The sequence below is a fragment of the Xiphophorus couchianus genome, chromosome 3, assembly GCF_001444195.1.
Source record: "Xiphophorus couchianus chromosome 3, X_couchianus-1.0, whole genome shotgun sequence".
Lineage (NCBI taxonomy): Eukaryota > Metazoa > Chordata > Actinopteri > Cyprinodontiformes > Poeciliidae > Xiphophorus > Xiphophorus couchianus.
In genome coordinates, this window is record NC_040230.1 from 12,556,576 (window position 1) to 12,581,223 (window position 24,648).

General features: G+C 42.0%; 2 protein-coding genes across 3 annotated transcripts; one reads left to right on the top strand and one right to left on the bottom strand.

Moving 5' to 3' along the window:
• Positions 1-633: 633 nt before the first annotated feature.
• On the top strand, positions 634-3,290 carry LOC114141947 (zinc finger and SCAN domain-containing protein 12-like). The gene is made up of 2 exons (XM_028012882.1): positions 634-891; positions 991-3,290. The coding sequence occupies exons 1-2, from the start codon at positions 729-731 to the stop codon at positions 1,680-1,682; spliced, it is 855 nt and encodes a 284-aa protein (XP_027868683.1). The 5' UTR covers positions 634-728; the 3' UTR covers positions 1,683-3,290.
• A 4,427-nt stretch (positions 3,291-7,717) lies between these two features.
• atn1 (atrophin 1) lies at positions 7,718-23,724 on the bottom strand. 2 transcript variants are annotated; one of them, XM_028012448.1, is made up of 10 exons: positions 23,451-23,724; positions 20,104-20,223; positions 19,655-19,756; positions 19,211-19,330; positions 16,286-19,083; positions 15,278-15,488; positions 13,650-15,138; positions 11,704-11,847; positions 11,379-11,559; positions 7,718-8,459 (listed from the first exon to the last, which is right to left on the bottom strand). In XM_028012448.1, the coding sequence occupies exons 2-10, from the start codon at positions 20,128-20,130 to the stop codon at positions 8,426-8,428; spliced, it is 5,106 nt and encodes a 1,701-aa protein (XP_027868249.1). In that variant the 5' UTR covers positions 20,131-20,223; positions 23,451-23,724; the 3' UTR covers positions 7,718-8,425. The 2 variants fall into 2 exon arrangements, with proteins under 2 accessions (XP_027868249.1, XP_027868248.1); XM_028012447.1 differs by having other exon boundaries at positions 11,680-11,847.
• Between the last annotated feature and the right edge of the window lie 924 nt (positions 23,725-24,648).

Below are 24,648 nucleotides of genomic sequence, written 5' to 3' on the forward strand. Positions count from 1 at the left end.
TATTTAAATATTTATTGGTTGTATACAAGTCATTTTTGTAATATATTTTCTTTTAGGAGTAGTCTTACTACACTGTAGTTTTTGCTTTTACTTGAGTAATTTTATGAGGTATATTTACTCTTGAGTAAAATTTCTTGATACTCTACTGACTGTGAGTAACTTCACTGAATGAAGAGCAAACATTTTAACCAAAAATTCGACAAAGACACACTTACAGTTTTTGTTAAAGTTTTATATTGAAAGAAACTGATTAGGAATTTCTTTCTTTTGCTTGATTTTTTTTTTATTTTTTGTTGCTAATATGAATTATTGTCATTTCCATCCATAAAATACGAAAATTTACACTTAACTTTATATTTTGGTCCATCTGATTATGTATTTTTTTAGATATTAAATTACTCTTACTTCAGTAATATCTTAAATGGCTACTTTTTACTTTCACTTGAGTAAAAATATGTTGAAGTAGTGCTACTCTTACTTGAGTACAATTGCTAGTTACTCTCCCCACTTCAGCTCTTTAATTAAATGAGAAACAACATTTAATTTCCCTTTGGGACCAATGAAGTATTTTTGAATTTCCTTTTTCACACTCCGGTCCACCAGGGGGCGGCAGTGTTTTCACGTGACTCTCCGTTTCACGTCAGTGTTTACAAGCGAAGCGTGACGTTCACGGACCCGCAGAAACCCGTTTTCAATCGCCGCTAAGATCCTCCAATCTTTCCAGGAAAATGCTGCCTCTTAGAGTTTTCCTCAACGAGAGACTCTCCGCGGTGGCGGAGGAGATTTTAGGAGCCGTGGAGAAGACAATAGCGGTGTACCAGGAGGAGATTTTACGCTCCAAAGATTTAGAAATCAGGCAGCTCAGGATGCAGCTGAAGCTCCTCCGTTCAGGTATTTTCTGGTATAATTCACATGGAAACCATGTGCCATGCAGCTTGGTGTTAAAAGTGTGTTAAAATGAAATTGTTGTGGCGTGTTTTCGTTTTGTAGAGCCTAAATCGGACAATTATCTTGAAACCGAGCAGCTGCATTCTCCTCCCCCTCCTTCTGCTTCTCCTTCTGTCCAGCCCCATCAGTCACCCCCTGCAGTGGCTGCTGTCCATGAGGAGGAGCAGCAGCAGGGAGGGGAGGAAGAGGATGAAGTCTGCTGCGTTGATCAGGAGCTCCCAGAGACGTCGCAGGGCAAAGAGGAGCAGGAGCAGCCGCGGGGAGACGCTCCCAAGCGGCACTTCTGGATGGTGCACGACCCCGCTGAGAACCAGGACGACCCGGAGTCAGAGGCGCAGGAGTTCATCTCACCCCACACCGGCCTGCCGACCTCTCTGCACGAACAGGCGCTGCACTTCCAGCAGTTTCTCAGCAGCAGCAGCAACAACGGCGGGGGGAACAGCAGCGGCGACGAGAGCAGAGACAGGCCCTACATCTGCTCCGTGTGTGAGAAGCGCTTCACCAACTGCTCCCACCTGGCGGCCCACATCAGGACGCACACGGGGGAGAGGCCCTACATGTGTGACATCTGCAGGAAGACCTTCATCACCACAAGCGCTCTGAACAGACACCAGACCATTCACACCGAGGGGAAGCGGTATATATGCGCCTTCTGTGGGAAGTCCTTTAAATGGATGGAGTCTCTAGGCAGACATGTGAGAAGCGTTCACAAGAGTGATAATGTGCAAGTATGAGGTTCGCATTAAAGCTGCAGTATGTGACTTTTATTAAAAAGAACAATGTTTTTTATGTATTTGTCAAAACTATAACTATGTTATGACAGTTTGTTACCAGGTCATCTGTGAAAAGAAAAATCGATGATTTCCTGATCTACTATTGCTGTCTGACGAAATGCACCGCCCTCGACCAAAAACAACCAATCAGAGCCAGGAAGCAGGTCTTAGCGCTTTCAAACAATGCTGCTAAATAAGGCAAAGGAGGAGAAACAGCTTACCTTCACAGAAAAAAACAGTCTTTCCGTGGCCATGTTAACAAGAGTGAGCATTCACAACATGCTATGCTAGCTGAGGTAGTACAGAGCAAGGTGGTAAGGGAGGATGAGTCACATGAGATTGTGATTGACAGCGCTAATCCCCGCCTCCTTTCTCTGATTGGCTGTTCCTAGTTAGCGCTAGGAGACAGAGGAGCTACATTTTTCAGATGTTCTGTCTCATACCATGCTACCACGACAGTGAAAGTTTCAATAAACGTGTAACCAAATATTTTTTATAAAAGTTATGCAACTTTTATAAAAAATATATAAATTATTTTTCATATTTATTAAAACTGTAATGACGTCATGACAGTATGGTATCAGACAGATAATGTGAATAAATCAAGCTGCTCCCAGTCAAAAATGACCAATCAGAGCCAGGAGAAAGGCCTTAGTGCTGTCAATCACTCTCATGTACATGCTACAAAATGTGCTAATGGCAGAACAGCAACTCACCATTACAGAAAAACCATGCTAACTAGCTATAGCATTCATGTCAGGGTTTGTTTTTGTGACCTAGCCATAGCGTAGCAGAGAGCAAGAGGGAGGGTGTAAACAGCATGTACATGAGCATGATTAGCAGCGCTTAGACCCTCCTCCTGGCTCTGATTGGTTGTTTCTGACTGAGCTGTGTATTTCTGAAGTTAGTACTGGGAGCAACAACATTACATTTCTTATATTGTCCCAACATAATGATAATTTCAACAAATGTGTAAAAACATTTTTACATAAAAGTTGCATACTGCACCTTGTAGTTTTACTTCAATGACATGTCCGCGTATGAATTAATTATAAACTAAATAGCTGGTGTTCGGAATGTTAGTAAAGTGTGATTTACTGTATGTAGTACTGAATATGCCTGAATCCCTTTAAGACTTGTATAAATTATTAATTGGTAGCAAACTGATTGTGTAAAATTCACATTTTTAATTCATGTAGGGTCCATGTATCAATTCAGAATAAAAATTAAAAGTCATTCTTCACCTTTTATCTCCTTTTCATGCTGCAGATTAAAAAGTACATCCCACGACGCGCCAGTAGGGGGCAATAGCAGCTTTTCATTCATAATATCCTACTATGAATCTGGAGAATTTGGCAGATTTAATATAATCTCTGCCCAAGAGTGTGGATTTATTTTCTCAGTGAAGATGTCAATGTTCTCATTCGGCTGCAAAAACCCTTAAATATTCCTTCTCTTTGTTTATGTCACATTTAAAAATGTAAATATGAAACATCCATCAGTTCACTCATTGTTTTTCTTCAGTGGTAATATAAAAGATAACCTGAATAAATGCAATTTTTAAATGTATTAGTGAAAAAAAATCTGGCTCTTTGTGAAAATGTAATTAAACCAAATTGTGATTAAATTCAGTAAAATAAAAACTTTAATAATCACAAAAGGATATTAAATATTGAAAGTAAATTTACAACGATGCATTATTTAGTGTTGATTTATCACAAAAACAAATAATAAATATCTTTTATTATGTTGATGTGACAAAGTTAAAGTATTTTGATCCAAAATTAAGGATGTAGTTTACATCTGTTGTAACACAATTCAAACTTCTGTGACTAAAAACTCAAAGTTCATCCAAAAACAAGCCAGCTGTCCCCGAGTTTCTCCTTTTCTTCCTGGAGATCTTTCCATCCAGTCGTTTTCTTTCCGCATTAATGAACACCAGCTTCGCTCTCTGAGTGCCAGGGCGGCGCATCAGAACCGATCAGTCATCAGGATAAATATGTTTGCTGAAGTATCTGGATGTCAGATAATCTGTGGCAACGAGAAATCCTAAAATAATTTTTTATATGGGGAACAAATGATGAAAGCAAAATATGTTTTAAATCTGATCCTTAAAGGAAAGTTAAAGGAGAGAGGAATGAATTCAAACTCTGCTGTGATGAAGGGAGGCTGAGCGAAAGGTGGAAAATAAACAAAGCAGAAAGAAACAAAGAGGGAAAAATAAAACTGACACAAACAGTAAACAGAAAGTAACACAGGGAGTAAATTAAAAATAAAGCAAAAGAACAAAGAAGAAATGAAAAAAACTGAAAGAAAGAAATCTCCAACACATAAAAATCAGGATATGTATCTACTTCAGGTTAACAGAGAAACCAGAGAGAATCCACACATCCGACAAAGAATATGCAAAATCCTGCAGAAAAGACTCCAGACCGGGATTTGAACCTACAACCTTTTAGCTGTAGCCACAATGCTAACACTGCAAAAACACAAAATCTTAACAAGTAATTTTGGTTTAGTTTCTAATGCAAATATCTTAGTGCTCTTGCAATGACTTACAAGTAACTTTACAGCAAGACAAAGGAGTTTCTTTTAACTCATTAATTCTTTAATGTTGATGAAGAAATACTAGTTTCATTAGCAGATAATTTATCTTAAAACAAGACATTTTTTTATTTTTTTGTGGCCTGTGGACTAATTTTGATGCAGATGGAGACTTTTTATTTATAATAAGGGTAAAGTTATAATAACAACAATGCAAAGAATTCATCTTTTTATAATAAATAGAACCAAGAGACTTTTACTGCCCCGTCCAATCTAATTTATTAAACTTGGATAAACATGAAAAGCATTTTGACAAAAAGTGACCCAAGTCATGGCAAAAAACCCCCCAAAAAACTCTTAAAACTAGATGCAAAATAATGTTTAGATTTTTGGATCTACAGTGAAAAACATAAAAAATTAACTACTTAATTTGCTTGATTTTACTTTTTTTTAGAAAACTTTTATTTTCTTGGCCTGGTAATACTTTTCACTCAACGATTTTGGTCCATATGACAAAAAGTTTGGACATTATTTTATTTATGCTTTTTTTTTTTTTTGCTCCTGTTTCCTTTTTATTTTCTTTTTCTTGTAACTTTAAGATCCACTGGCATAAAATGTAAATACTTGTTATTTCTTCCCCTCTCCGGAAATTTGGACCAAGACTGTTCAAGCTTCTGCGGAAAACGTTTTAATTGGCGTGTCATGTTAACAAGACTGGCCATGGAAGCTGTAAAAGTGTGACTTTAATTATCTTATAATACAAGACAGATCCTAATGGCTGGACAAGTTCGATTTGCACAAATGAAAGTCACATGTTGAGACCAGATGCTCAGGCAAAACATTTTTTAGTGCTGTGTTTTCAACCCAGAGATGGCTTTTTTTGTAGAAGTTAATTGATACCAGATAAATATTGTGTTTTGAACATTTCCAACTGTCTATATATGTAACATTTATGCATAATTAAAGTGAAACTGAAGTAAAATATTGCATATCTTTTTCTGAAAACACGCAAGAATGCAAGACTAGATTAGACAACGATGAAATAGCAAATATTGCAATGACATCTGCTTCAATGTTTTCCTCACTTCTCTCAAATAGTTATTGCGTCGTAAAGAGTTTGATGTTAAAATTCAGCAGAAACTTTGCAGACATATTGGTTAGCACTACACACCGCTAAAAATTAACAACAGAAAAAAAAAATTAATGGACTAAATGTGTGACTGTTGAGCTGCTGTGCACTTGGTTTGAGTAACTAACAAAACAAAAGCAAAACAAAAACACAGGAAGTGCAAGAAGCGATGAAGTGAGGATATTAATGAGCTTGCAAAAGCGATCACACCCACTCAGAGTTTTGTCACATTTCAACCACATTTTAGTATTTTATTTTATTGAAAGAGCAGCACAAAGTAGAGCCGAGTTTTTAAGCCGAAAACAGAGGACAGCCTGTGCTGTTTAATAAACCTCCTAACTGTGAACTGATTTTGTATTCAGCTGTTCAGTGAGTCAATATTTTACACAAGATTCCTACAAAGTTTCCTCTTCAAAATTTTGGATACTCATTCCCAGATCATTTTTTGTCATTATGGATATTTAATTTGAAAACATTCTCTTTTTTTTCCCCCTAAAACTCTGAAACAACAGAGTGTGGAAGCTAGTTTTCAATTCATCCATGTATTAAAATCATATTTCACTAGTTTTTCCACTTCTTGAGCAACTTATATTAGATAAATGGTGTAATGCTTCCAATTCAGGACTGGATTATCCCAGATTAAGTGTTAATCCTCTGTGTTATATCTAGTTTGATCTATGATACCTTCGTTCCAAAATGCAGGATTTGTTTTTATTTGTTTGGCTTCTAAACTGACTCCAGTTCAAAGTTTCCAGACTAACTGGGTCCATTTTAGAGAATAAATTAACCCCAAACCATCTTGTGGCAGTGAGTGAGATTAACTGTTTAACATAAACTACAGAATAAAGGTCGGTTATAAATCATGTAAATAATCCTCGATTTTCAGAAAATGAAGGTCAGATTCAAGATTTTATCTTTTAGATATTAATAATTAATTATTAATTGTAATCTGATTTATGTCTAGTTATTTATCAATCAGTCAAAATTTGGTACCATTAACATGAATGTGAGCTGTTTGGTTTGAAGTCATTGAATAGTAAAGTTTGGAAGAATAAACCTTTTTCAATTCTCAGTTGTTATTTTTTAAAAACTTGTACAAAATATAAAAATAGACGCTTTTCCAGACTTTTTAACGCTCCAGAAATTTTGTTTTCATAGTAATGACTCTGCTGGCTTTAATCTTTCCATTCTTCTTTACAAAACACTTCAATCAGTTCAGATTGTGAGCATCTGTGAACAGCAGTTTTTAAGTATTACTAAAGACTCTTAGTTTGATTTACACTTGGACTTTGACTAGACCAATTAAGATATGATTTCAGCCATTTTACTCTAGTTCTGGCTGTATGTTTAGGTTTGTTTTCCTACAGAAAGTATCAAGTCTTTCCAGCTGCTCTGAGCTCTTCTTGTCCAGCTTTTGACTGGATCAGAGCTTTATATTCATGCAGAAGCAGAGGATGATTAAATGGATGCAGGTCTGGGTCCAATCTGAAAAATGGAGCTGTAAATACAGACAAGAAGAAGCTGATTCAACAAGATTAAACAGAAAATAAAAAACTACGACATTAATGATTGTCTTGCATCTGAACGAGCGTTTGTGTTTAAAAACGTTCGACGTCTTTGACCTTCACCTCCTCCTCCATGCCGGAGAAAAAAAAAGAAAAATACGACTGATGATGTGCTAAGAATAAAACCCCAGATGTGATTTCACCAGTGGGGGTAAAAATGAGATCTGTCCTGCAGGAAGGCGCTTTACATTATGTTGACACACTTTTTCAAGGTGACTTTAAATGACACAAACCCCACAGAAAAGACGAAACACCCAGAAGCAGCAGCAGCAAGAAGGAACAGAGCTGCAGATTCTGGGACGTATCAATAAATGTGATCTGTGGGGCGGCAGCAAAGGCCGCAGATCTGCAGGGAGGAGATTCCACACACACACACAACCCTGAGCCTTCAGCAGCATCAGTAAATCACTCCTTTCAGCTCCTCCCTTCTTTCTCCTTCTCCCCAAATTTCCCTCTTTTCTCCTTTTTTCTTTCTTTTCTTCTTTTTTACAGTGCAGTCAGGAATGCTGGCTCTACAGGGTGGCTGCTGCTGCTGCTGCTCACTGGAGCGACTCACCTCCCATGTCTCACACTCATCCCATGTGTCTCTTATTAGCTACACTCACCCGAGAGAGGGAAGGATGGAGGGACGGAGGGAGGGAGAGGCTGGTGCAGAGGGGGAGGAGTGGGAGGAATTTGATATGCTTTGTGCACGAATGACTTGTATAAAACAAAAGACGGGGCAAAAACTCTGAAACACACACCAAGACTCGGGAAACTATAGCAAAAAAAGAGATTATAATTTATTCCCAGATTTTTTGTTTCTTTTGCCCTCATTTGCATCTTGTTTCACAAGGTAAATTGAAAATAAAAAATAAAAACCGACCGCCATACCATGAAAATGTAAAAAAATAATACAAATAATATGTGTTGTATATATAATTATATCATTATCAACAAACGGACGACATTAATCATAATAACAATACTATCATCATAAACAGAAACACTAAAATCGCTGGTCTCATGCATATCGAACGCCCCTCGGATACAAAAGAGGGGAGGATTTACTAAAAAGAGAACCAAAAGCTCCACCGGTTCAGAAGAAGCGCCTAGCTACATGCAACGACAGAAAAGAGACTCATGTACACATTCCTTCTGGCATCAAGTATTTTACAACATACTGTACTTCACAATCCTCCTCCCCTCCCAGCTAATATACTGTACAGAGCACGATACAAAACAAGGTTAATACAGGGAAACGTTGGGACTCTGGTGCAGTTTGCAGGGACGATGTGTAACATTTTCACACCTTCTTCTTTTGTTAATCCTTCGAAATGTTCCCGTCCAGGTTCGGTTTGACAAGTTCCCTCTTTGTTTTCAGTGCTTTTCTTTTCTTTTTTTTCTTGATTCAGTCTGTTCTTGCACAGATTCACATGTTTTGTTTCTACTTCTTGCCCGAGCCGCTCTGCATCGTGTCCCCTCCCTCACAGGGTCTTGTCACTCTCTTTCTTCAGGTGACTGAAAGATTTAAAAAGAAGAAGAAATGAGCTCAAGTTTACATTAACGGAAAGATCAGCATCATTACATGCACCTTTATAGATTGTAAGTTTTTTGATAGCATCCTCCAGACACATGGTAAGCATTTATAAGAAGCCTTAAAACAAATTCATCAGCAGCATGATCTCACGCGGATAGTACTTTTGTTTGTTTTTTTAAAGAAGACGCTGTGGTTAACTCTTGGCAACCCTAAAGGTGCATTTCCACTGAAAGATACTTTTCTAGATCCCCTGCAGAAACCAGAACCAAATCAAGGTGACGCTTTGAGATGACCTTTGGTTTTGGCCATCCTCCTGTTCTGCAATTTTGTTTACAAACAAATTGCTTAAACCGACCGCAGCTTTTTGGCCGATCACAGATCTTTAAAAAGCCTGCCGATTCCGGTTTTAGCCAATACCATTTTTTTTTTGTCTGGAATGTTGCTAAATAAAGCAAGAAAGTCGCTGAGTTGGTAAAAGTGGGATGATGATTGTTAAATGCAGACATGACCTGTCAGACAAACCTTGATCACAGCAGAGCAGAAGAAGACAGAGGCTGATTTTTAGACATTTGCTAAGGTGGAGAAGATCTACCAGTCTTCCAAAATGAAGGACATCTGATCCGATTTCCCCTAATTTAAGCCTCAGTTTTTACAGTTTACTTTCAAATACATAAATCAGATCTGTCAACCTTAGTGGAAATATTCAATTCAAGGAAACAGAAATAAACACTTGAATCAAAAGATTGGCTTTATTTACTGGAGAAAGTCAGATTGTTCCAACCTTCTTCTGAGTTAAAAGTGATTTTAATTCAGTTTCAGTATTTATAGACAATGACATAAATTGTGTTTTTTACTACAGGTTGTAATCTCTCCTCCTTTCCTCTCATGCACAGAGTAAAGATCAACAAATGTCAAATCTACTCTGTTGCTTTTGTGCTAAACACAAGAAATGTTCAGGTGGATAAAAATATTCCAGAAAAAAACCCTAAAATATGCATTGAGACTGCCTTGTAGTAAAAGTCACTGAATCTCTTGTTCTTTTTTTTCTACCTCTTAAATTTATTAGAGATAATACTGCACAACAACCTGATCGAGCCCCTGACAAAAAATAAGTGAAAAAGCGAAAAGAAAATCTTTTACTTTAAATGTTTATAGCAAAGTCTGGCTGCCTGGAAGCAAAATCTAAACGTTTAATCTGACGTTTTCCACATTTGAGATCAAAATCCAGGCTGTCATTTTAGGCTTTATAATTGAAATTTATACCTGAATTATTAACATAATTTAGAATTGAGATTCTTCCGTAGGTCTTGATTAAATCCAAAAAAGTCACTGCATAGCAGAACCAAAAGCAAACGGGATACTAATTGATGTTAAAACACTCAGTTTTACTTCTCTAAAGCAAAATCAATACTTTTGTATGGCAATATGCCCAACAGTGTGTTTGGGTGATTATGTTGAAGCAAAACCTGTTTTATAAGATTCAGGAGGCAAGAATAAGAGAGCAATCAGAATCAGAAACCGTTCTTTAAAGTGTCCTTCTAGGCAGGTCGACATTTTCAAAAGTTGCAGCTGATTAGCCTTGCAAAAGCCTTTTTATCTCCTGGACTTTTTAACTTTTTGTCACATTGCAGCCTCTAACTTTAATGTATTTTACTGGGATTTATGTGATAAGAGCGCAATTCTGAAGTGGAAGTAAAATAAAGCAAAAAAAAAGTGTGGGGTAGATTTTAATTTTTCCCTCTAAACTAAAATACGCCTAAATAAAATTCAGTGCAACAGATTTCCTTCAGAGATTTCCTTAAATCCAGTAAAAATCTGTTCTGTGAAAGTTTCAGAAAATTACCTTACAGAAAACTACGGAGCTAAATTGGGGCCATAAAGTTTGTTGAAAAGAAAAAAAATCTGAAAAACAATCTGGAAAGCAGTTTTGAAAGTTTTTTTCAGTTTCAACTTTTTCAAGTTTTATTTATTTTTTTCTTCTTTTGAACAAAATTTATGGCCCTAGTTTAGCTCCATACAAAACCTAAGAAGAAATATTTTATAGTTTAAAGCAAACTTAAAGACATCATCTCAAACTGGAGAAAAGGTTTTCCAGTTAAAATGATAGGCCAGCATATATGTAATTAAACAGCAAATAAGCCAAAATTTACAAAAAAACAAACAGTTGTTTTTAATTAAATAGAACATATTTAGTTTTGGGTAAATATGTTCTACCCAAAATTTCTCACATGGTAAAGTTTTAGCTTTTATGGGTCAAATTCTGTTAAAAAAAAAAAAATCTCCCACTAAGCAACTCTTTTTTTTAAAAATCCAATTATTAATTAGTTAATCCAAAAAAATACTCAAAATACTCAAAGGATTCCTCCGATACTGTACTGATGCTACGTGAAGCAGAAACGGTGGAGGTTTTCACATGCATAATTATTTTTGCAATTTAATAACTTATTTCAGACATGAGTAAAACAATAGAAACTAACATAAATAATAACACAAATAAACCAAAAACAAAGTAAAATAACCACGAAAATAATGCAACATAAAACAAAACAGAATGTCAACATAGCATGTCCAAAAGAGAGCAGGAAGAAGATTATTTAATACTCCTTGTCATTAAAAAACAAAACAAAAACTATAAATTACCAGCTGATTTTTTATTAAAGATTATCAAGCTTTCATCAAAGGAATACGATGTTATTGCATTTTAGGCAACAAAATGATTATTTTCTTATTGAAAATAAGAAAATAAAAAGTGAATTTAAGTGAATTTAAGTGAATTTAATGTAATGCATTGTATACAAAAGGCTGAAGTGGTTAACTGAAGCATTTGCAAAAAGATTTATTTTTTTCTCCTCAGAATAATCAGTTGCAGTTTAGACAGAACGGACAGACGGCTTTAGCACCTGAAATACTCGTCCTGTGTGAGGGAGTGGTGGTGATGGTGGTGGATCCACTGCTGTTCCAGGGCCAGTCTCTGGATCTGCAGCTCCGCGCTCTGGGCCTGCTGCATGGCCTGGAGCTGATGGGCCGCTGACATGGGACCGGTGAGGGAGGAAGGCTGGGGCAAGTCACGGAAAGGAGCACCTGTCCCCACAGCAAGAGTTGGAAAAAAGAGGGTCAGAGGTCACCGTCGAGAGCAAAGCGGCACGACCGTAATGGTTTTTAGCACTGTGTTGTTTTTAGAGAAGAAAACTGAACGAGTACATGGACGAGGAGCCTTCTCCTCACCGAACAGCTGTTGGCGAAGCACCTCGCTGTCAGTGAGGGGGTGAGCCAGGATGGGCGTGCCGAGTGCTGCTCCTGGGTAAGGAAGGCGAGCCAAAGGAGACCCCGACGCCAACGGGTCCATCAGGGGGTGAACCCCGCCCGCCGCTGGATGCCAGTGATGTAATAGGAAATACAGGACACACTTAAAGTGAGTCAAAGCAGGATCTTCAGAAGACGTTTTACATACAGGAGCTTTTATTAGATCCGATCAAAAGAAAGTCAGGGAATATTGCTGAATATGATTTGTAGAACAAATATTTAATCATACAATCCCACGACTTTTATTTGGTTTTATTCCAGAAAGCAAAATGTAGAAAACATTCAAACAAGCGAGAGGAGAGTAAGGTCTAGTCCAAATCTGGCCTAATATGTAGAGAAACTGATAAATGTTTATACGTTTTGGCTTTTCATTCACACAAAAACTCTGTCTGATATCACTAGAAATGATTATTTATGAAAACTCTAAACAAAGTAGCGATTTAAGAAAACTGTACTCATGTTTACGTGTGTAGATGTCATTACAATCTATGACATAATTCCCAATTGACATTGTCTTAGTTTTTTAATAACTATATTCTAATACACTATCTAAAGTACTTCAACCCATATACCTGGCTTTATAAATTAATCTCCAAACTCCTAACAGGAAGTCATGGTTGTTTTGAAGCATTCTGATTGGCTGGCAGGTTTTAGCTTCGTGTTATACTTCTGGGTTTGGTGTGTTTAAAAAACGACGCTCAGTGGCGGATCTGTGTGGGTTCATGTGGATGAAAACTTTTCTGAAACCGATCCCCTGTGTACGGTATCTTTTAAAACGACATGGAGTATGTGTGTACTCTGAATAAAAGAAACAACTTCAAAATGGATTCACCCATCTAAAGAAAGAAAGATCATTTCAGAAAAACACTAACCACATCAAATTACTCTGGGGTTAGCGTACAGCAATCTTGCTAAATAAAGATTCATGTTTGAAACAATCCTGTATTGTTTGTTTCTTATAGGTTGTTTATGTGAAATTTACAAATGTAATGATCAATACTGTTTTTCGAACAAAAGGACCAGAAAACTACTAGAGCCATCAGAAATAATATTTTTTTCTAAGATAATACTGAGATTTAAAAAAAAAAAAATATATATATATATATATATATATATATATATATATATATATATATTTTGGATGTTGTCTATGTTTTTTCCACTGAATTAAGACTTTTTTTGCATCATTGAATCCAAAAATTACATAAATTTTTCTCAATCAGGTTAGGTTTTTATAAAAATTACATTCTTGTGACATTATCATCCTAAAAAGGTCTTAGAAGAAAAAAGAAAGTTTTCTGACAGGGTGTATTAATGAAATATTACAAACTTGGATTTCTGTAAATTGTACAATAAACACTATTAAGGGTAACGACATGTAAATTGAACATTATGTCCTCATTGTGTAAATTTCTCCATTTCTTTTCTGTCCTGATGGACTCGCTCCTCCTGCTCGTCACTCACTGAACCCAGATTCTCAACAAACTGATCCATATGTGAGAACAAGTAATGCGTTTTGATGCTCATGTTGCTCCATAGATCAGAAAGTTTACCAAATTGAGCAAAACCAATGTGATTTTTGGATTCAGCACATCAAAATCACCCTAAAACAGCTGAAAAACCCCAGACAGTTTTTTGGCTGCTGACCAGTGTAATCACTTACAATCATTGTAAGTAAGAACGAAGTTTGACTCTTTGAGTTTGGACTTTTGTTGAATTTTGAGTTTGCTGTCAACAGCATAATCTGTTAATTACTAACTAAGCAGATGTTTCGAAATAATGTTTTGTGTCTAACTTTGTTCATAGTGACAGATCTGAGGTTTGTGGTGTGAGCTGACTCTGACAGCAATGGTAATAGCAGTTGGTACCTGTGTCTTGCTGGTGCAGGTGAAGATGTGAGTGGATGTGTGAATGCTGGTGATGATGAGGCGTCACATTCAACATCTGAAGACGCCCCAGGTTCTCTCCTCCACCTCCTCCCCCTGTTCCGCCTCCATTCCCCGCTCCTGCTCCTCCGCCTCCCCCACTCCCTCCCCTTTCTCGCTCCCTCTCTCTTTCTCGCTCTCTGTCCCCAAAGGCCGGCAAAGCTGCTCTGTCCCGCTCCCTCTCCCGTTCCCTCGCTCCGCTCCTGTCGCGCTCGTACGAGGCAGGGGAGCGCGTGGGAGTCGGATAAGTCTCGGGCGGAGCAGCTGGGGCAGGAGGCGGAGGCACGTGAGAGGACAGGGAGTTAGGGAAAGAAGAGTGGGGCACTGGCTGATGAAGTGAGGAAGAGTTGGAGGTCGGTGGTTGAGGAGGAGCGTTTGGAGATGCGGAAGGTGGTGCCGGGGCTGAGGGGGCAGATGAAGGGTGAGAGGGGAGGGAAGGTGGAAGGAGGGATGAAGGAGGAGGATTAGACAGTGACTGTGGAGCAGGAGGTTGTGGAGGTCGGGTTACTTGTGCCAGGGTTGGGTTTTGAAGGTGTGGAGGTCCAGGTGGAGCAGGAGGAGGGGGTGGAGTGCCATAGAGTGATACTTCATTAGCTGCTGCACCTCCTGCAAGCAGCAGGGAGTGAGCATGTGCATGGGCGTTGCTGTGGGCATGCGCATGCGAATGAGCAAGTGCAATAGCTGCAGGGTCGGGTATGGATCCCACAGGATAAACCCGCTCATCACTCTTAAACTCAAATCCAGGCTTTAGCCGATCTCGATGAGCTGCCATTGCGTGAGGGAAACCCATGCCTCCCAAACCCGCACCGCCAATTCCTCCTGGTACGGGGCCCCCGGCCATCCCAGGGTGCCCCGGCACACCTGGACCACCTTCAAGGCTGCCACCGTACAAAAAGCCCAAGATGGCTGCTGCTGTTGCTGCATCGGTAGGTAGGTGGTGTGGGTGGCTCAAAGCATGGTTTTGTAATTGAGGGAGGAAGAATGAGGGGTGGACGTGGGGGTGACCATGGTGAACTTGAGGGTGGTGTGCCTGAGCACGACTCGCTGCACTAAGAGGAGACATGGCATGTGGGCGAGCGTATTCGCTCAGGGTTCTCAGGGCTGGTGTGTCAGGTCCTAAATATGGACCTCCTAACCCAATTCCCAGGGCCCCCTGAGGACCACCAACCACTGCCGACGCCCCACCCATGGTGGGTAAGAGGAGGGAGTGGGGAATAGCGTGGGACAGAGAGGGGTGGAGATGATGTGTCGGTGGAAGATGAGCATGTGGATGTGAGGGGTGATGCTGTGGGTGAGCGGGAGCGTGGGCGACTACGTTGGCGGAGGAAGAGGCGGAGGAAGAGGAAGGGTCAAGAATGATGGAGGACGAGGGGGGGAAGAAGAGTGAGGAACCCTGGCGTCCCCCTCCAGCAGCACTGACATCCTTCTGGTGCTGGAAGAGAAAACAGACGGACAGTAAATCATGTGTATATGACCTACGTTCCTCCCCTCCCTTCAACAGATCAATTTAATCTACATCAAATCCATAAAATCTGACATTGGACATAATTATCACGCTGAAATGTGCACACCTGTAGATGCCGATCCAGTTCTCTCTCACGCTCTCTTTCCCGTTCCCTTTCTTTCTCTCTCAGGTCTCTGGCCCTCTGTTCAACTTCCCTGCGAGCTCTTTCGATCATCTCGTTCCTCTTTTTCCACAGTTTGGAGCCGTCCAATGGGACAAAGAGGACATCGCTGCGGGCACAGGAGTTGCTGCTGCCTCTGTCAAGGACCTTGTGAAACCTAGAATCATTGGACATAATGTTTACAACTATTAGGAGTCAGTCTGATGTTAAGAACTAAAAGCACTTTGCAATACGCCTCTTGAACTTTTTCACATAACAACCACAAACTTCAGTGTACTTTTTTTGGATTTTATGTGTGAATACGCATAAAGCAGAGCAGTTTGTCACAAGGAGACACAAGTCCAAAATCGAAATGATAGTAGCAGTTAAAAGTATTGAAAAGTGACTCAGTCTGTTTTGAAAAAAAAGAAAGGGAAGCATCTTCATGGGCAAAAAGATCATAGATACACACACCAAAGGATTAATTGCAGGAAAAGGTATTAACTCAAGCACGGCTGAATATATTAGCATGTCCTCAGATTTTTATTTTTAAAATACTCTAAAGATAATTACCAATTTTCCATCCATTACAAAATTATACTGTATTTTATGTTGGTATATCACATAAAATCCAAAGAAATACATACAAGTTTTGTGAGTATAGTGCAGGGGTGCTCAAGACCAGCCCTCGAAAGCTACTGTCCTGCAACTTTTAGATGCATTCTTATTCCACCAGACTGGGATCAAATGGCTGAATTCCCTCACCAGCAGCCATTCAGCTCTGACCAGACCTGGTAACGAGCCATTCATTTGATTCAGGTGTGTTGGAGAAGGGATGCATCGGAAAGTTACAGAGCAGTAGCTCTTGAGGACTGGACTTGAGCACTCCTGGTCTAGTGTGACAAAATGTTAAATGTGAAAAATCTCAGAGATATTACTATTTTTGCAAGGCTCTTCATTCCAGTTTGATTTTACCGTGCTGATTGGCTGGCGTGAATAGGAATATCCACATGTTTTGGTTCAGGTGAGGGACTTCTTAACACCAGGGGAGGGCTTTCAGTTTCTTCCCGGTCCTCTGGTGGTTCTTCCTTGATTACGGCTGTTGGAGGTAGACCTGAGACTGAATGTCCCTCCACACCAGGAAGTGATGAGGTCAAGGCAGGTGTTGAGACATTGCTGTTGTTGTTGGTGGAGTTACTGAGAGGTGGTGGTGCCTTCGAGACATTCTGAGGTGAGGGTGCCTGTGAGTTTGCGTTGCTGCTACTGCTGACTGCGCTACTGTTGCTACTGCTGTTTGCCATGGTGCTGCCGTTGCTTCCGTTGGAGTGATAGGTGCCACTGAACTGAGGATGATTGTTCACAGTGCCATGGAAAGACGAACTGCGGCATCCAGGTGAACAGCTGGATGACACACCTGGAACGGGAAGTTGTGAGTTGGGTGCAGAGGAAGAACTAGAGGGAAAGGATGAGAAGGCTCCCATCTGATTGGTAGATGGGCTTGGTAAGGGAGATAGAGGTGTTGGAGGAGTTTGAGCAGAGGACTGATAGTGTGGAGGACGTGTACTAGGTCCCATAGTTGATTGGGGTGCCTGGGAATGGGAGCTTTGAGGGGGGTGTACAGGTGGCTGAGGAGGCGGATGTGGATATTGTCCATGATGGCTGGAAGAGGAGGAAGGAGAGAGTGCAGGAGGCTGATTAGGGCCTCCACGGCTTTGGTAGAGAGCAGACTCTCGCAGGTTTGAATCCCTCTCTCTGTCTTTGGGCCCAGGCTGGTAGTGGGGGTGAGGTGGGTGGGTATGTTGCGTTCCTCCTGTCCCTGGGTACTCTCGTCCCAGGTTTGGAGTCACTCCAGGGGAACTTAGGTACTCTCGATTTGTGCCAGCAGAAGGAGGTGCCCCAGCTGGAAAGTCTTTTCCTCCACTTGGAGGATAGTCTCTGTGGAAGTGATCTCCTCCAGTTGAAGGCATTTGTGTCTGGTCCATGGGTGGAGGGAAATCCCTGTTGGATGAATTTGGGGGATGAGAATGGGGATGCTGGGGAAGAGAGGAATGAGAAGGGTGATTGAGGTTGTTTTGGGGTGACGCAGGTGGGTCACGGTTCAGCATGGGGGCGACTGGTAGACCACTGGTTGAACTTGGGGGGTTCCCCTGTGGTATGGAGTTGTTATTAGGGTTGCTGTTGCTCACAACCTCTCTTGTCTGGCTCCCAAACTCATTCCATCTGTTGCCATCTTTGTCTCTTGGGTGCCCCCCTGCAGGTCCAGTGGGGCCAAAGTCTCTATTCTGATTTTGATTTGGCAGATTAAACTCCCTTCCTCCTTCCCGTTCCCTTTCGCGCTCCCTGTCCCTGAATGCTGAACCAAAGTCTCTTCGATCTGGACCTAAGTTGGGTCCATCTCTTCCTGAGCCTTGGTACTCCCTGTTCTGCCCTACGGGTATCCCCCCAAACTCCCTAGCTGAAATGCTGTTGGGGACACTCATTGCACCACAGCCATTATTACTACTCCCCCCTCCATTACTGTTGCTGCTGTTGCCAACAGGAGCAGAAAACTCTCTGGTGATCTCTCTCCCACCACACTCTCCTCTTACTCCCCTCTCTCTCTCTCCTGTGGGGCCCCTCTCTCTGTCCCCCCCCCCTCCAGCGTACCTGGGAAGGTACTCTCTGTGAGGGTGGGGGTGAGGATGGGGAAGGTAAGAGGGGTGGGACGAGGAGTGGCGAGAGGATGGCGGGTTGTAGACGGAGGGAAGTTGCTGCTGCTGCACGGGGGGCTGGTGCTGTGGGTGATGGCTGCCAGGATAGCGGGAGTAGCCCCAGCTCCCCTGGCAACCAGTTGCTGCCCCGCCCTGCCAACTGGAGCTGTAATGGTGAGGATGACTAGAGGGCTGGGTCTGAGGCTGAGACTGGGACAGGGGCTGCGGGCCGGACTGTGGCAGGAGAGAAGGAGGCGTGGACTGAGCCTTGTCCATGAGTTTCTCTGTTTTTTCAGTTTTGTCTCTTTCTGTCTTAACCTCAGCCGACAGGTTTTGTCCCCCAAGCTCCAACGGCTTCAGAGCAGGTGGAGGAGGAAGTGGAGGGGGCAACGAATGGGGAATGTTGGGGCTGTTATGGGAAAAATCTCCTCCAGAGATTGTTGTCTTGTTTATGCACTGTGTGCTGGCTTTGGAAGTCATTCTGTTGCTTTCAACACCTGCTGGTGAGCCATACTCAACTTTACACATCAATTTGGAGTCCAGGGAGAAATATGATTTCCTCCCACTATTGCTGTCATTTGAGGACTCTCCTCCTCGAATAGAAGGAGTTAGACTAGAGGAAGAGCAGGGAGTGGAAGGGGGCTTTAGAGATGAAGAATCTTCAATTGTCTCTACGTCTCGTTTTTCCCCATCGCCACACGATTCTTCTCCTCTCCCCTCTCGTAACGTTCTCCTATCCTCCCCGCTCACCTTTCCTGCACCAACCTCTTTACCTTTCTCACGTTCTCCTTGCTTTGGTGAATCGGGTCCATCAGAATCAGAGTCCAGGCTACCCAAAGGGGAAGCGGAAAGACTAGGAGATGAGGATCGATTGTCCTGGTCTATATCCCGCCCGCTACTCAGGCTGCTACTGCTATTGGCCAGGCTCCCTACGGCTGAACTCCTACTGCCCTGGGATTGGCCATCTTCATTGTCACTCTCCCGAGATTGGCTTGCAGCTGAGGTTGGAGGTGGAACAGTGGAAGTTGTTGAGCTTTCAGTCAAGTGTGTTGATGTTGGAGGATTTGTGTTTGGTCCTGAATCCTAACAAAAGAAATGAGTAACTTTAGAGTGAGGTAGAGTCAAAAATAGATTTTTGTTAAAGACAGCAAGGTGCAAGTTGCTTAATAAGGGATCTTTATATAAGAAGCTGATGACATGTAACACAAACCTGAACTTTCTGTCTCTTTGGAGGTGATACAAGTTCCTCCCCCTCACTCTCTGATGAATCATGTCCTTGAGATCTGCAACTGAAGCGATTTCCAGCCAGTTCCTCACCACCACCTCTTTGCTAAAACAACACAAGACTTTTAATTTTGTTGTACTGAATCCATAATAGGCTCATATCTGTTTTTAGAACAAAGCCTGCAGCTGCATGCGTTTAAACACGAAGCATCAAAGGTTTCAACGTGCTGACAAAAAATGAGTTAAACAGTTCTTAACACTGCAAGGGTATGTCTGTAGCAACCATACTGATGACTCACTCACACACACACACCAAATTCAAAACAGGCAGTTTTTCTTTGTTTCATGACTTTTATCATTTGCATGCATGCATATTATTACAGTCAAGACAGTGAGAGGTAACGATGAGCACAAAGAGAGGAGCTCTAACCGTCTGCCGGTCGGTGCGTTCAGGGCGAGTTGGGCTGGTGTGCGGGCGCCTGCCCCTTCTCTCCTCACTTGCCCCCCTCCTTCGCCCACTGCGCATGGGCATCTGCAAAGTCCACCAAAAGGGGAAACATGGTGGGGTGGTGCAAAGTGTTAAATGTTTATGTGTTAGAGAGGAGAAAGAAGGAGAACAAGAGATAATTGAAAGAAAAACAAGAGAGTTATTTGAAACAAAAGGGGTGGGGCGGCAGTTTAGGGTAGCAGTAGTAAAGGGAAAAATGAAAAAAGAAGAAAGGGGAGGAACAACAACAAAGAGAATGACTAATCTGACATTTTGAAAAATTATCTAATTTCTCACTAATTATGACATAGTAAGACAAACATTGAGAAATTAAGCAACTATATACCCTATGACAATTCTACAAAAACAGAAAAACTAGACCTTGCACATACCGATTCTTTGTGCGTCCTTGTTTTCATTATCTTTCCTTTATAACGTCCATTTCACAACAGAAGCCATTCCAGGAACAGAACTGGTTCCAGTTGTTTACCAACAGCAAAAGCTACAAAAACCTGCAGAGACACATAAGAGAAGAAGGCATGAGTCAACCTGAAGGGAATTCTGCTCAAGTACTCAATGTTTTTGTGAAAAAATAAAAAACACGATGAAAGAACGCAGTGGTCATTGACGTCATTTTGCTATCTGTACTCGCAGGGGAGTTTGTGAACTGGAGACATTTTTAAAGACATGCGAGACTATAAGAGCAGAAAAACAGCATTTAAATTCGCTGCATGCTCCACACTGTATCGGCACCACTGCTCTTCGCTGCACTCAAAACAATCTCCTCTCTGCTCTTAGGTTTCAGCACAGCAACGGAGAACTACAATCTCAAGAGGTTCATCCACTCCGACTGTCAGAATACACCGTTTGGTTGAGCTGCAACACTGGGATACTGGCATTTTGGAATGTAGTCTGCAGGAGACATACTGTGAATGAGAGCCACAACCCCCGTCCTTCTTCCACCTTCCCCACAACAACCCACAGCTACTTGTGGTTAACCCACATGACCTGGTTATGGTCAGAAGAATCACAAGCTTATTTATTCAGCAACCCATTAGGGGAACGAACAATGTCAAGATTCTTTTTTCCATGTGGTTCCGCTCGACAGTGAACAGTATGCACTCATCGGGTTTTCTAATCCATTCATTCATGTGCCACTATGATGAAAAAAATGGCTCATGAATATTAAATGAGGTTAAAAATAGTGTGCAGGGTTGTAAGAGAAAAGAAAGAACAGCTAGAGTAGAACCAGAGTGTATGAACACTGTAGGTGAGTCATGTAGCAGCTTTACTACACATGCATTAATTAAATAAAAGGCTCCTGCAGCAGGTGTGAAATCAGGAAAGTCGCAATCACTGATATTAATGAATATGCACTGGTCTCTTTATTAGTCACACCTGTTCAATTGCTTACAAAATAAATAGCAACTTAGCCAATCACATGTCAGCAACTCCATGTATTTATGCATCTAGATGTGCTGAGGAGGATATGCTGAAGTTCAAAGCTCTGGCAACAATATTTAAGAGCTTCTGAATGTGGCATGGTTGTTTGTGTCAGGCGAGCTGGTCTGATTATTTCAGAAGCTGTTGATCTGCGGAACTGTCAAGCATGACCGTGTTTCTGGTTTATGGAGAGTTGAGAGAGAAAATATCAAGCAAGCGGCAGTTATGTGGACAGAAATGCTTTGTTGAAGGCAGAATGGCTCATAGCGCCAGAAAGGCAACGGTAGCTCAAGTTACCACTAGTTACAACCAAGGAAAGTGAAATACAAAACACTTTGACCCTTAAAGCAAATGACTATAACAGCAGAAGACCATTCCCGTCCGTCAGCTAAAAACCTAGAAATAACACTAAAGTTGAACAAGATGACCAAATCTCCACAGTATCTGCCGTATTGATACCGTAGGGTCATAGACGACATGAAAACATGAATCCATTCAGTCTTGTTTCAAAGGTTCAGGTTGGTTGTAGTTCTTGTATTCCTATTGTTTCACTTATCTGAGACCGGTTTGGAGTCTCAGATAAAGAAATGCAGACATCCTTCTCCCCCAGTGACACTATTGCTCATTCTGGGGGTCTCAAGGTGTTGCTACACCAGTGTAACCAACTAGCAGGTTCTGTCCTCTCAGTCAGATCTATCCAGTACGCCTCCAAAGGAAGGCATCTTGATCAGATGCTCAAACCCCTCAAGTGACCCCTTTTGATGTGGATGAGAAACTCCATATTGACCTCCCTCAAAGAAGATGGTTTTCCACATCCTACATCTAAGACTGAGTCCAACCACTACATGGAGGAGTGGTGCGATGGTCTGGGGAAAATTAGTACCAATTATTATCATTTAAATACCAAGGCCTACCTGAGTATCGCTAATGACCGTATCTGCTGGTTTATAAACATAGAGTGCCCATCTTACGATGGTTACTTCCAGTATGAAGGGCATCATGTCACAAAATCAAACTGCTTCCTTGACAATGACTAAATAAGCCTCTACAGTCACCAGATTTCAATAAAGAATAACTCTTTTAGGATATGGTGGACATGAAGATTTGCATCACACATGTAAAGCAGATAAATCTGCAGCAACTGCGTGATGCTATTACATCAATGTGGACCAAACACTTGTAGTAATGTTTCTGATACATTGTTGAATCTATTCCACAATGAATTATGGCTGCTCTAAAGGCAAAAGGCATGTCCAGCCTGGTTATACCTAAGTGGTGGACCAACATATCTTATCGTTGAGTCTTGCCAACCTTTGGTGTAGGGGGATATGTTTTTGGCACACTTTGGGCCCCTTGATACAAATTAAGAATAGCTTGTTGGCATGTTTAGCATGCTTTGACGTCTAAGCTATTCTTAATTAGCTTAGACATCAAAGCATGCTAAACATGCCAACAAATCTGCAGCAACTGAGTGAACTATCCTCTCAAAAAGGACCAAAATATGTGTTCCACAAATTATTCCTGTCTCTCTACTCATGTACTAGCCGAGGCAAAAGGCATAGTCCCTTAATTTACCTGCAGATAAATTGATTAATAACGCAGCAGCAGCAGCAGCATCCAGTAGGGGGTCTGAACAATGCCTCTCAGTTACAGGTGGCATCCTTGCTGGCCTGCCAGTGGTCCACCGGTCATCAAACACCAGCACTGTCACCACCAACTCGCAGCACATGCATCATCAACAAACTGGCCTCTTCTCTCTGCGTGTGTGTGATGCAAAGCAGCAGCATGCAGTGGCTCTGCTTACATCACCAACGATCGTGCACCGCAACGACTCTTTTCTTCCTGCAAAAATGTTACTGATACACATGCAGAGGGGGGGACCGAGCATAGCTGCAGCCTATATGCTACCAACAGCGGAGCTCCAGCCAGCCAGCCAGCTCCTCGGCGACGTGTTCAGCAGCACATATATGACTCCACAGTCTGCACGGATGTCTGTTTTCAAAGCGATGCACATGTTAGAAAAAGGTGAATCGGAATGGCGATTTGCTTTGGCTCCCCTCAGACCCCATTTTTTCCCCCTCGCAGGAATGTGGATGCACCGCGTCGTGCAGCGTTTATTCGCCAGGACATTTTTTTTTTTTTTTTTTTAGATATAGCAACGCAGATTGATGATTGTGATGATGATGAGGATGATGATGATGATTAGCGCACAAAGAGTAGGTACAAAAAATGGCATGGTGAGAACAAACGTGGCTCACAAACAGAGGAGTGCAAGAATCCATTTTCTGCTTCTTACCTATAATATCCAGCGATGCGTTCTCCCACTTTGCCTTTCCCTTTCTCCCCTTGTGTGTGTGTGGTTTTTTTTTTTTGCTTTATGTTGCACGCCGACACGCACACCTCAGGGCCCAGGCGTCTGTCAGCAGAGCCTGGCGCTGGCTCATGTTGCAGCGGGATCCGATCATAACAATAACGCAGAAGAAATCTCCTGCTACTCCTTGCAGGGGGAAAAAAAACAGGGGTGCCAACTGCAGACTGTACAAATTGATGCCTCTTCCCCACCCCCTTTTGGTCCCCCCCTTTTTTTTCTTCCTATTTTGCACCCCCCATCTCTCTCTATCCCCCCTCTTTCTTCAAGACGACTTGCACTTTTTTGTACCCCCTCTCCAGTCTTACAGTCAAAATATTTAGCGAGAGAGAAAGAGAGAGAGAGGGATGCACGTCGGGTGAGGGAAAGGGAGAGTGGTGAGGGCGTGATTTGCATAAGGAGAGAAGGGGGGAGACATGAGGAGGAGGAGGGAGGAAGAGAGGCGCAGAGAGAGGGCCAAAACTCTGAAGAGGGAGGGGATCAAGAGGGAGGGTCTCCTTAGACTAGTCCCTCCAGAGTCACCTTTACTACATGGAGAGCTTGAATAACTCGCCGCAGTAAACCTCAACGAGCAAAAACAACAACAGAACCATAAATGTCTGGTTTTAATAGGTAAATGTGTGCGCTTCCTACATTTTTCCACCATGTCTAAACAAAGGAGCCTCGGACTCGTTTGGAAACAGTTGAATGTGTCTGTCTGGGAGAGGGTTGCAGCGGTGTGTCCAGTCAAGCGGCTCTGCAGACCTCCTCCTCCTCCCCGCTCCTGTCGTTCACTCCTTCTCCTCTCCCCTTCGCACAGCCCCCTGTCCCGTCTCCTATTGTGTGGTTACCGTGGCAACCCGTCCGGAGACTGTGCGTGGTGCGCCTGCGTGGCTCCAGCCCTCCTTCATCATCCTCATCATCATCATCGCCACCAGCAGCAAGCAGCCCGAGGAGGAGCGGCGGCGGCGGCGGCAACAAGCGGCTTCGGCTGGAGCAGCGCCTCTCGGCTGGCGCGCCCTCTGCTGGCGGGTGCCGGAATTGACACTAGATCTGATACATTTGGTTTGGAAATAGGATAAAAGTAGCAAAATACTCTGGTTACCAAAGTTGGTTAGAGATGCCCAAAAAGTGCACTCAAGTAACA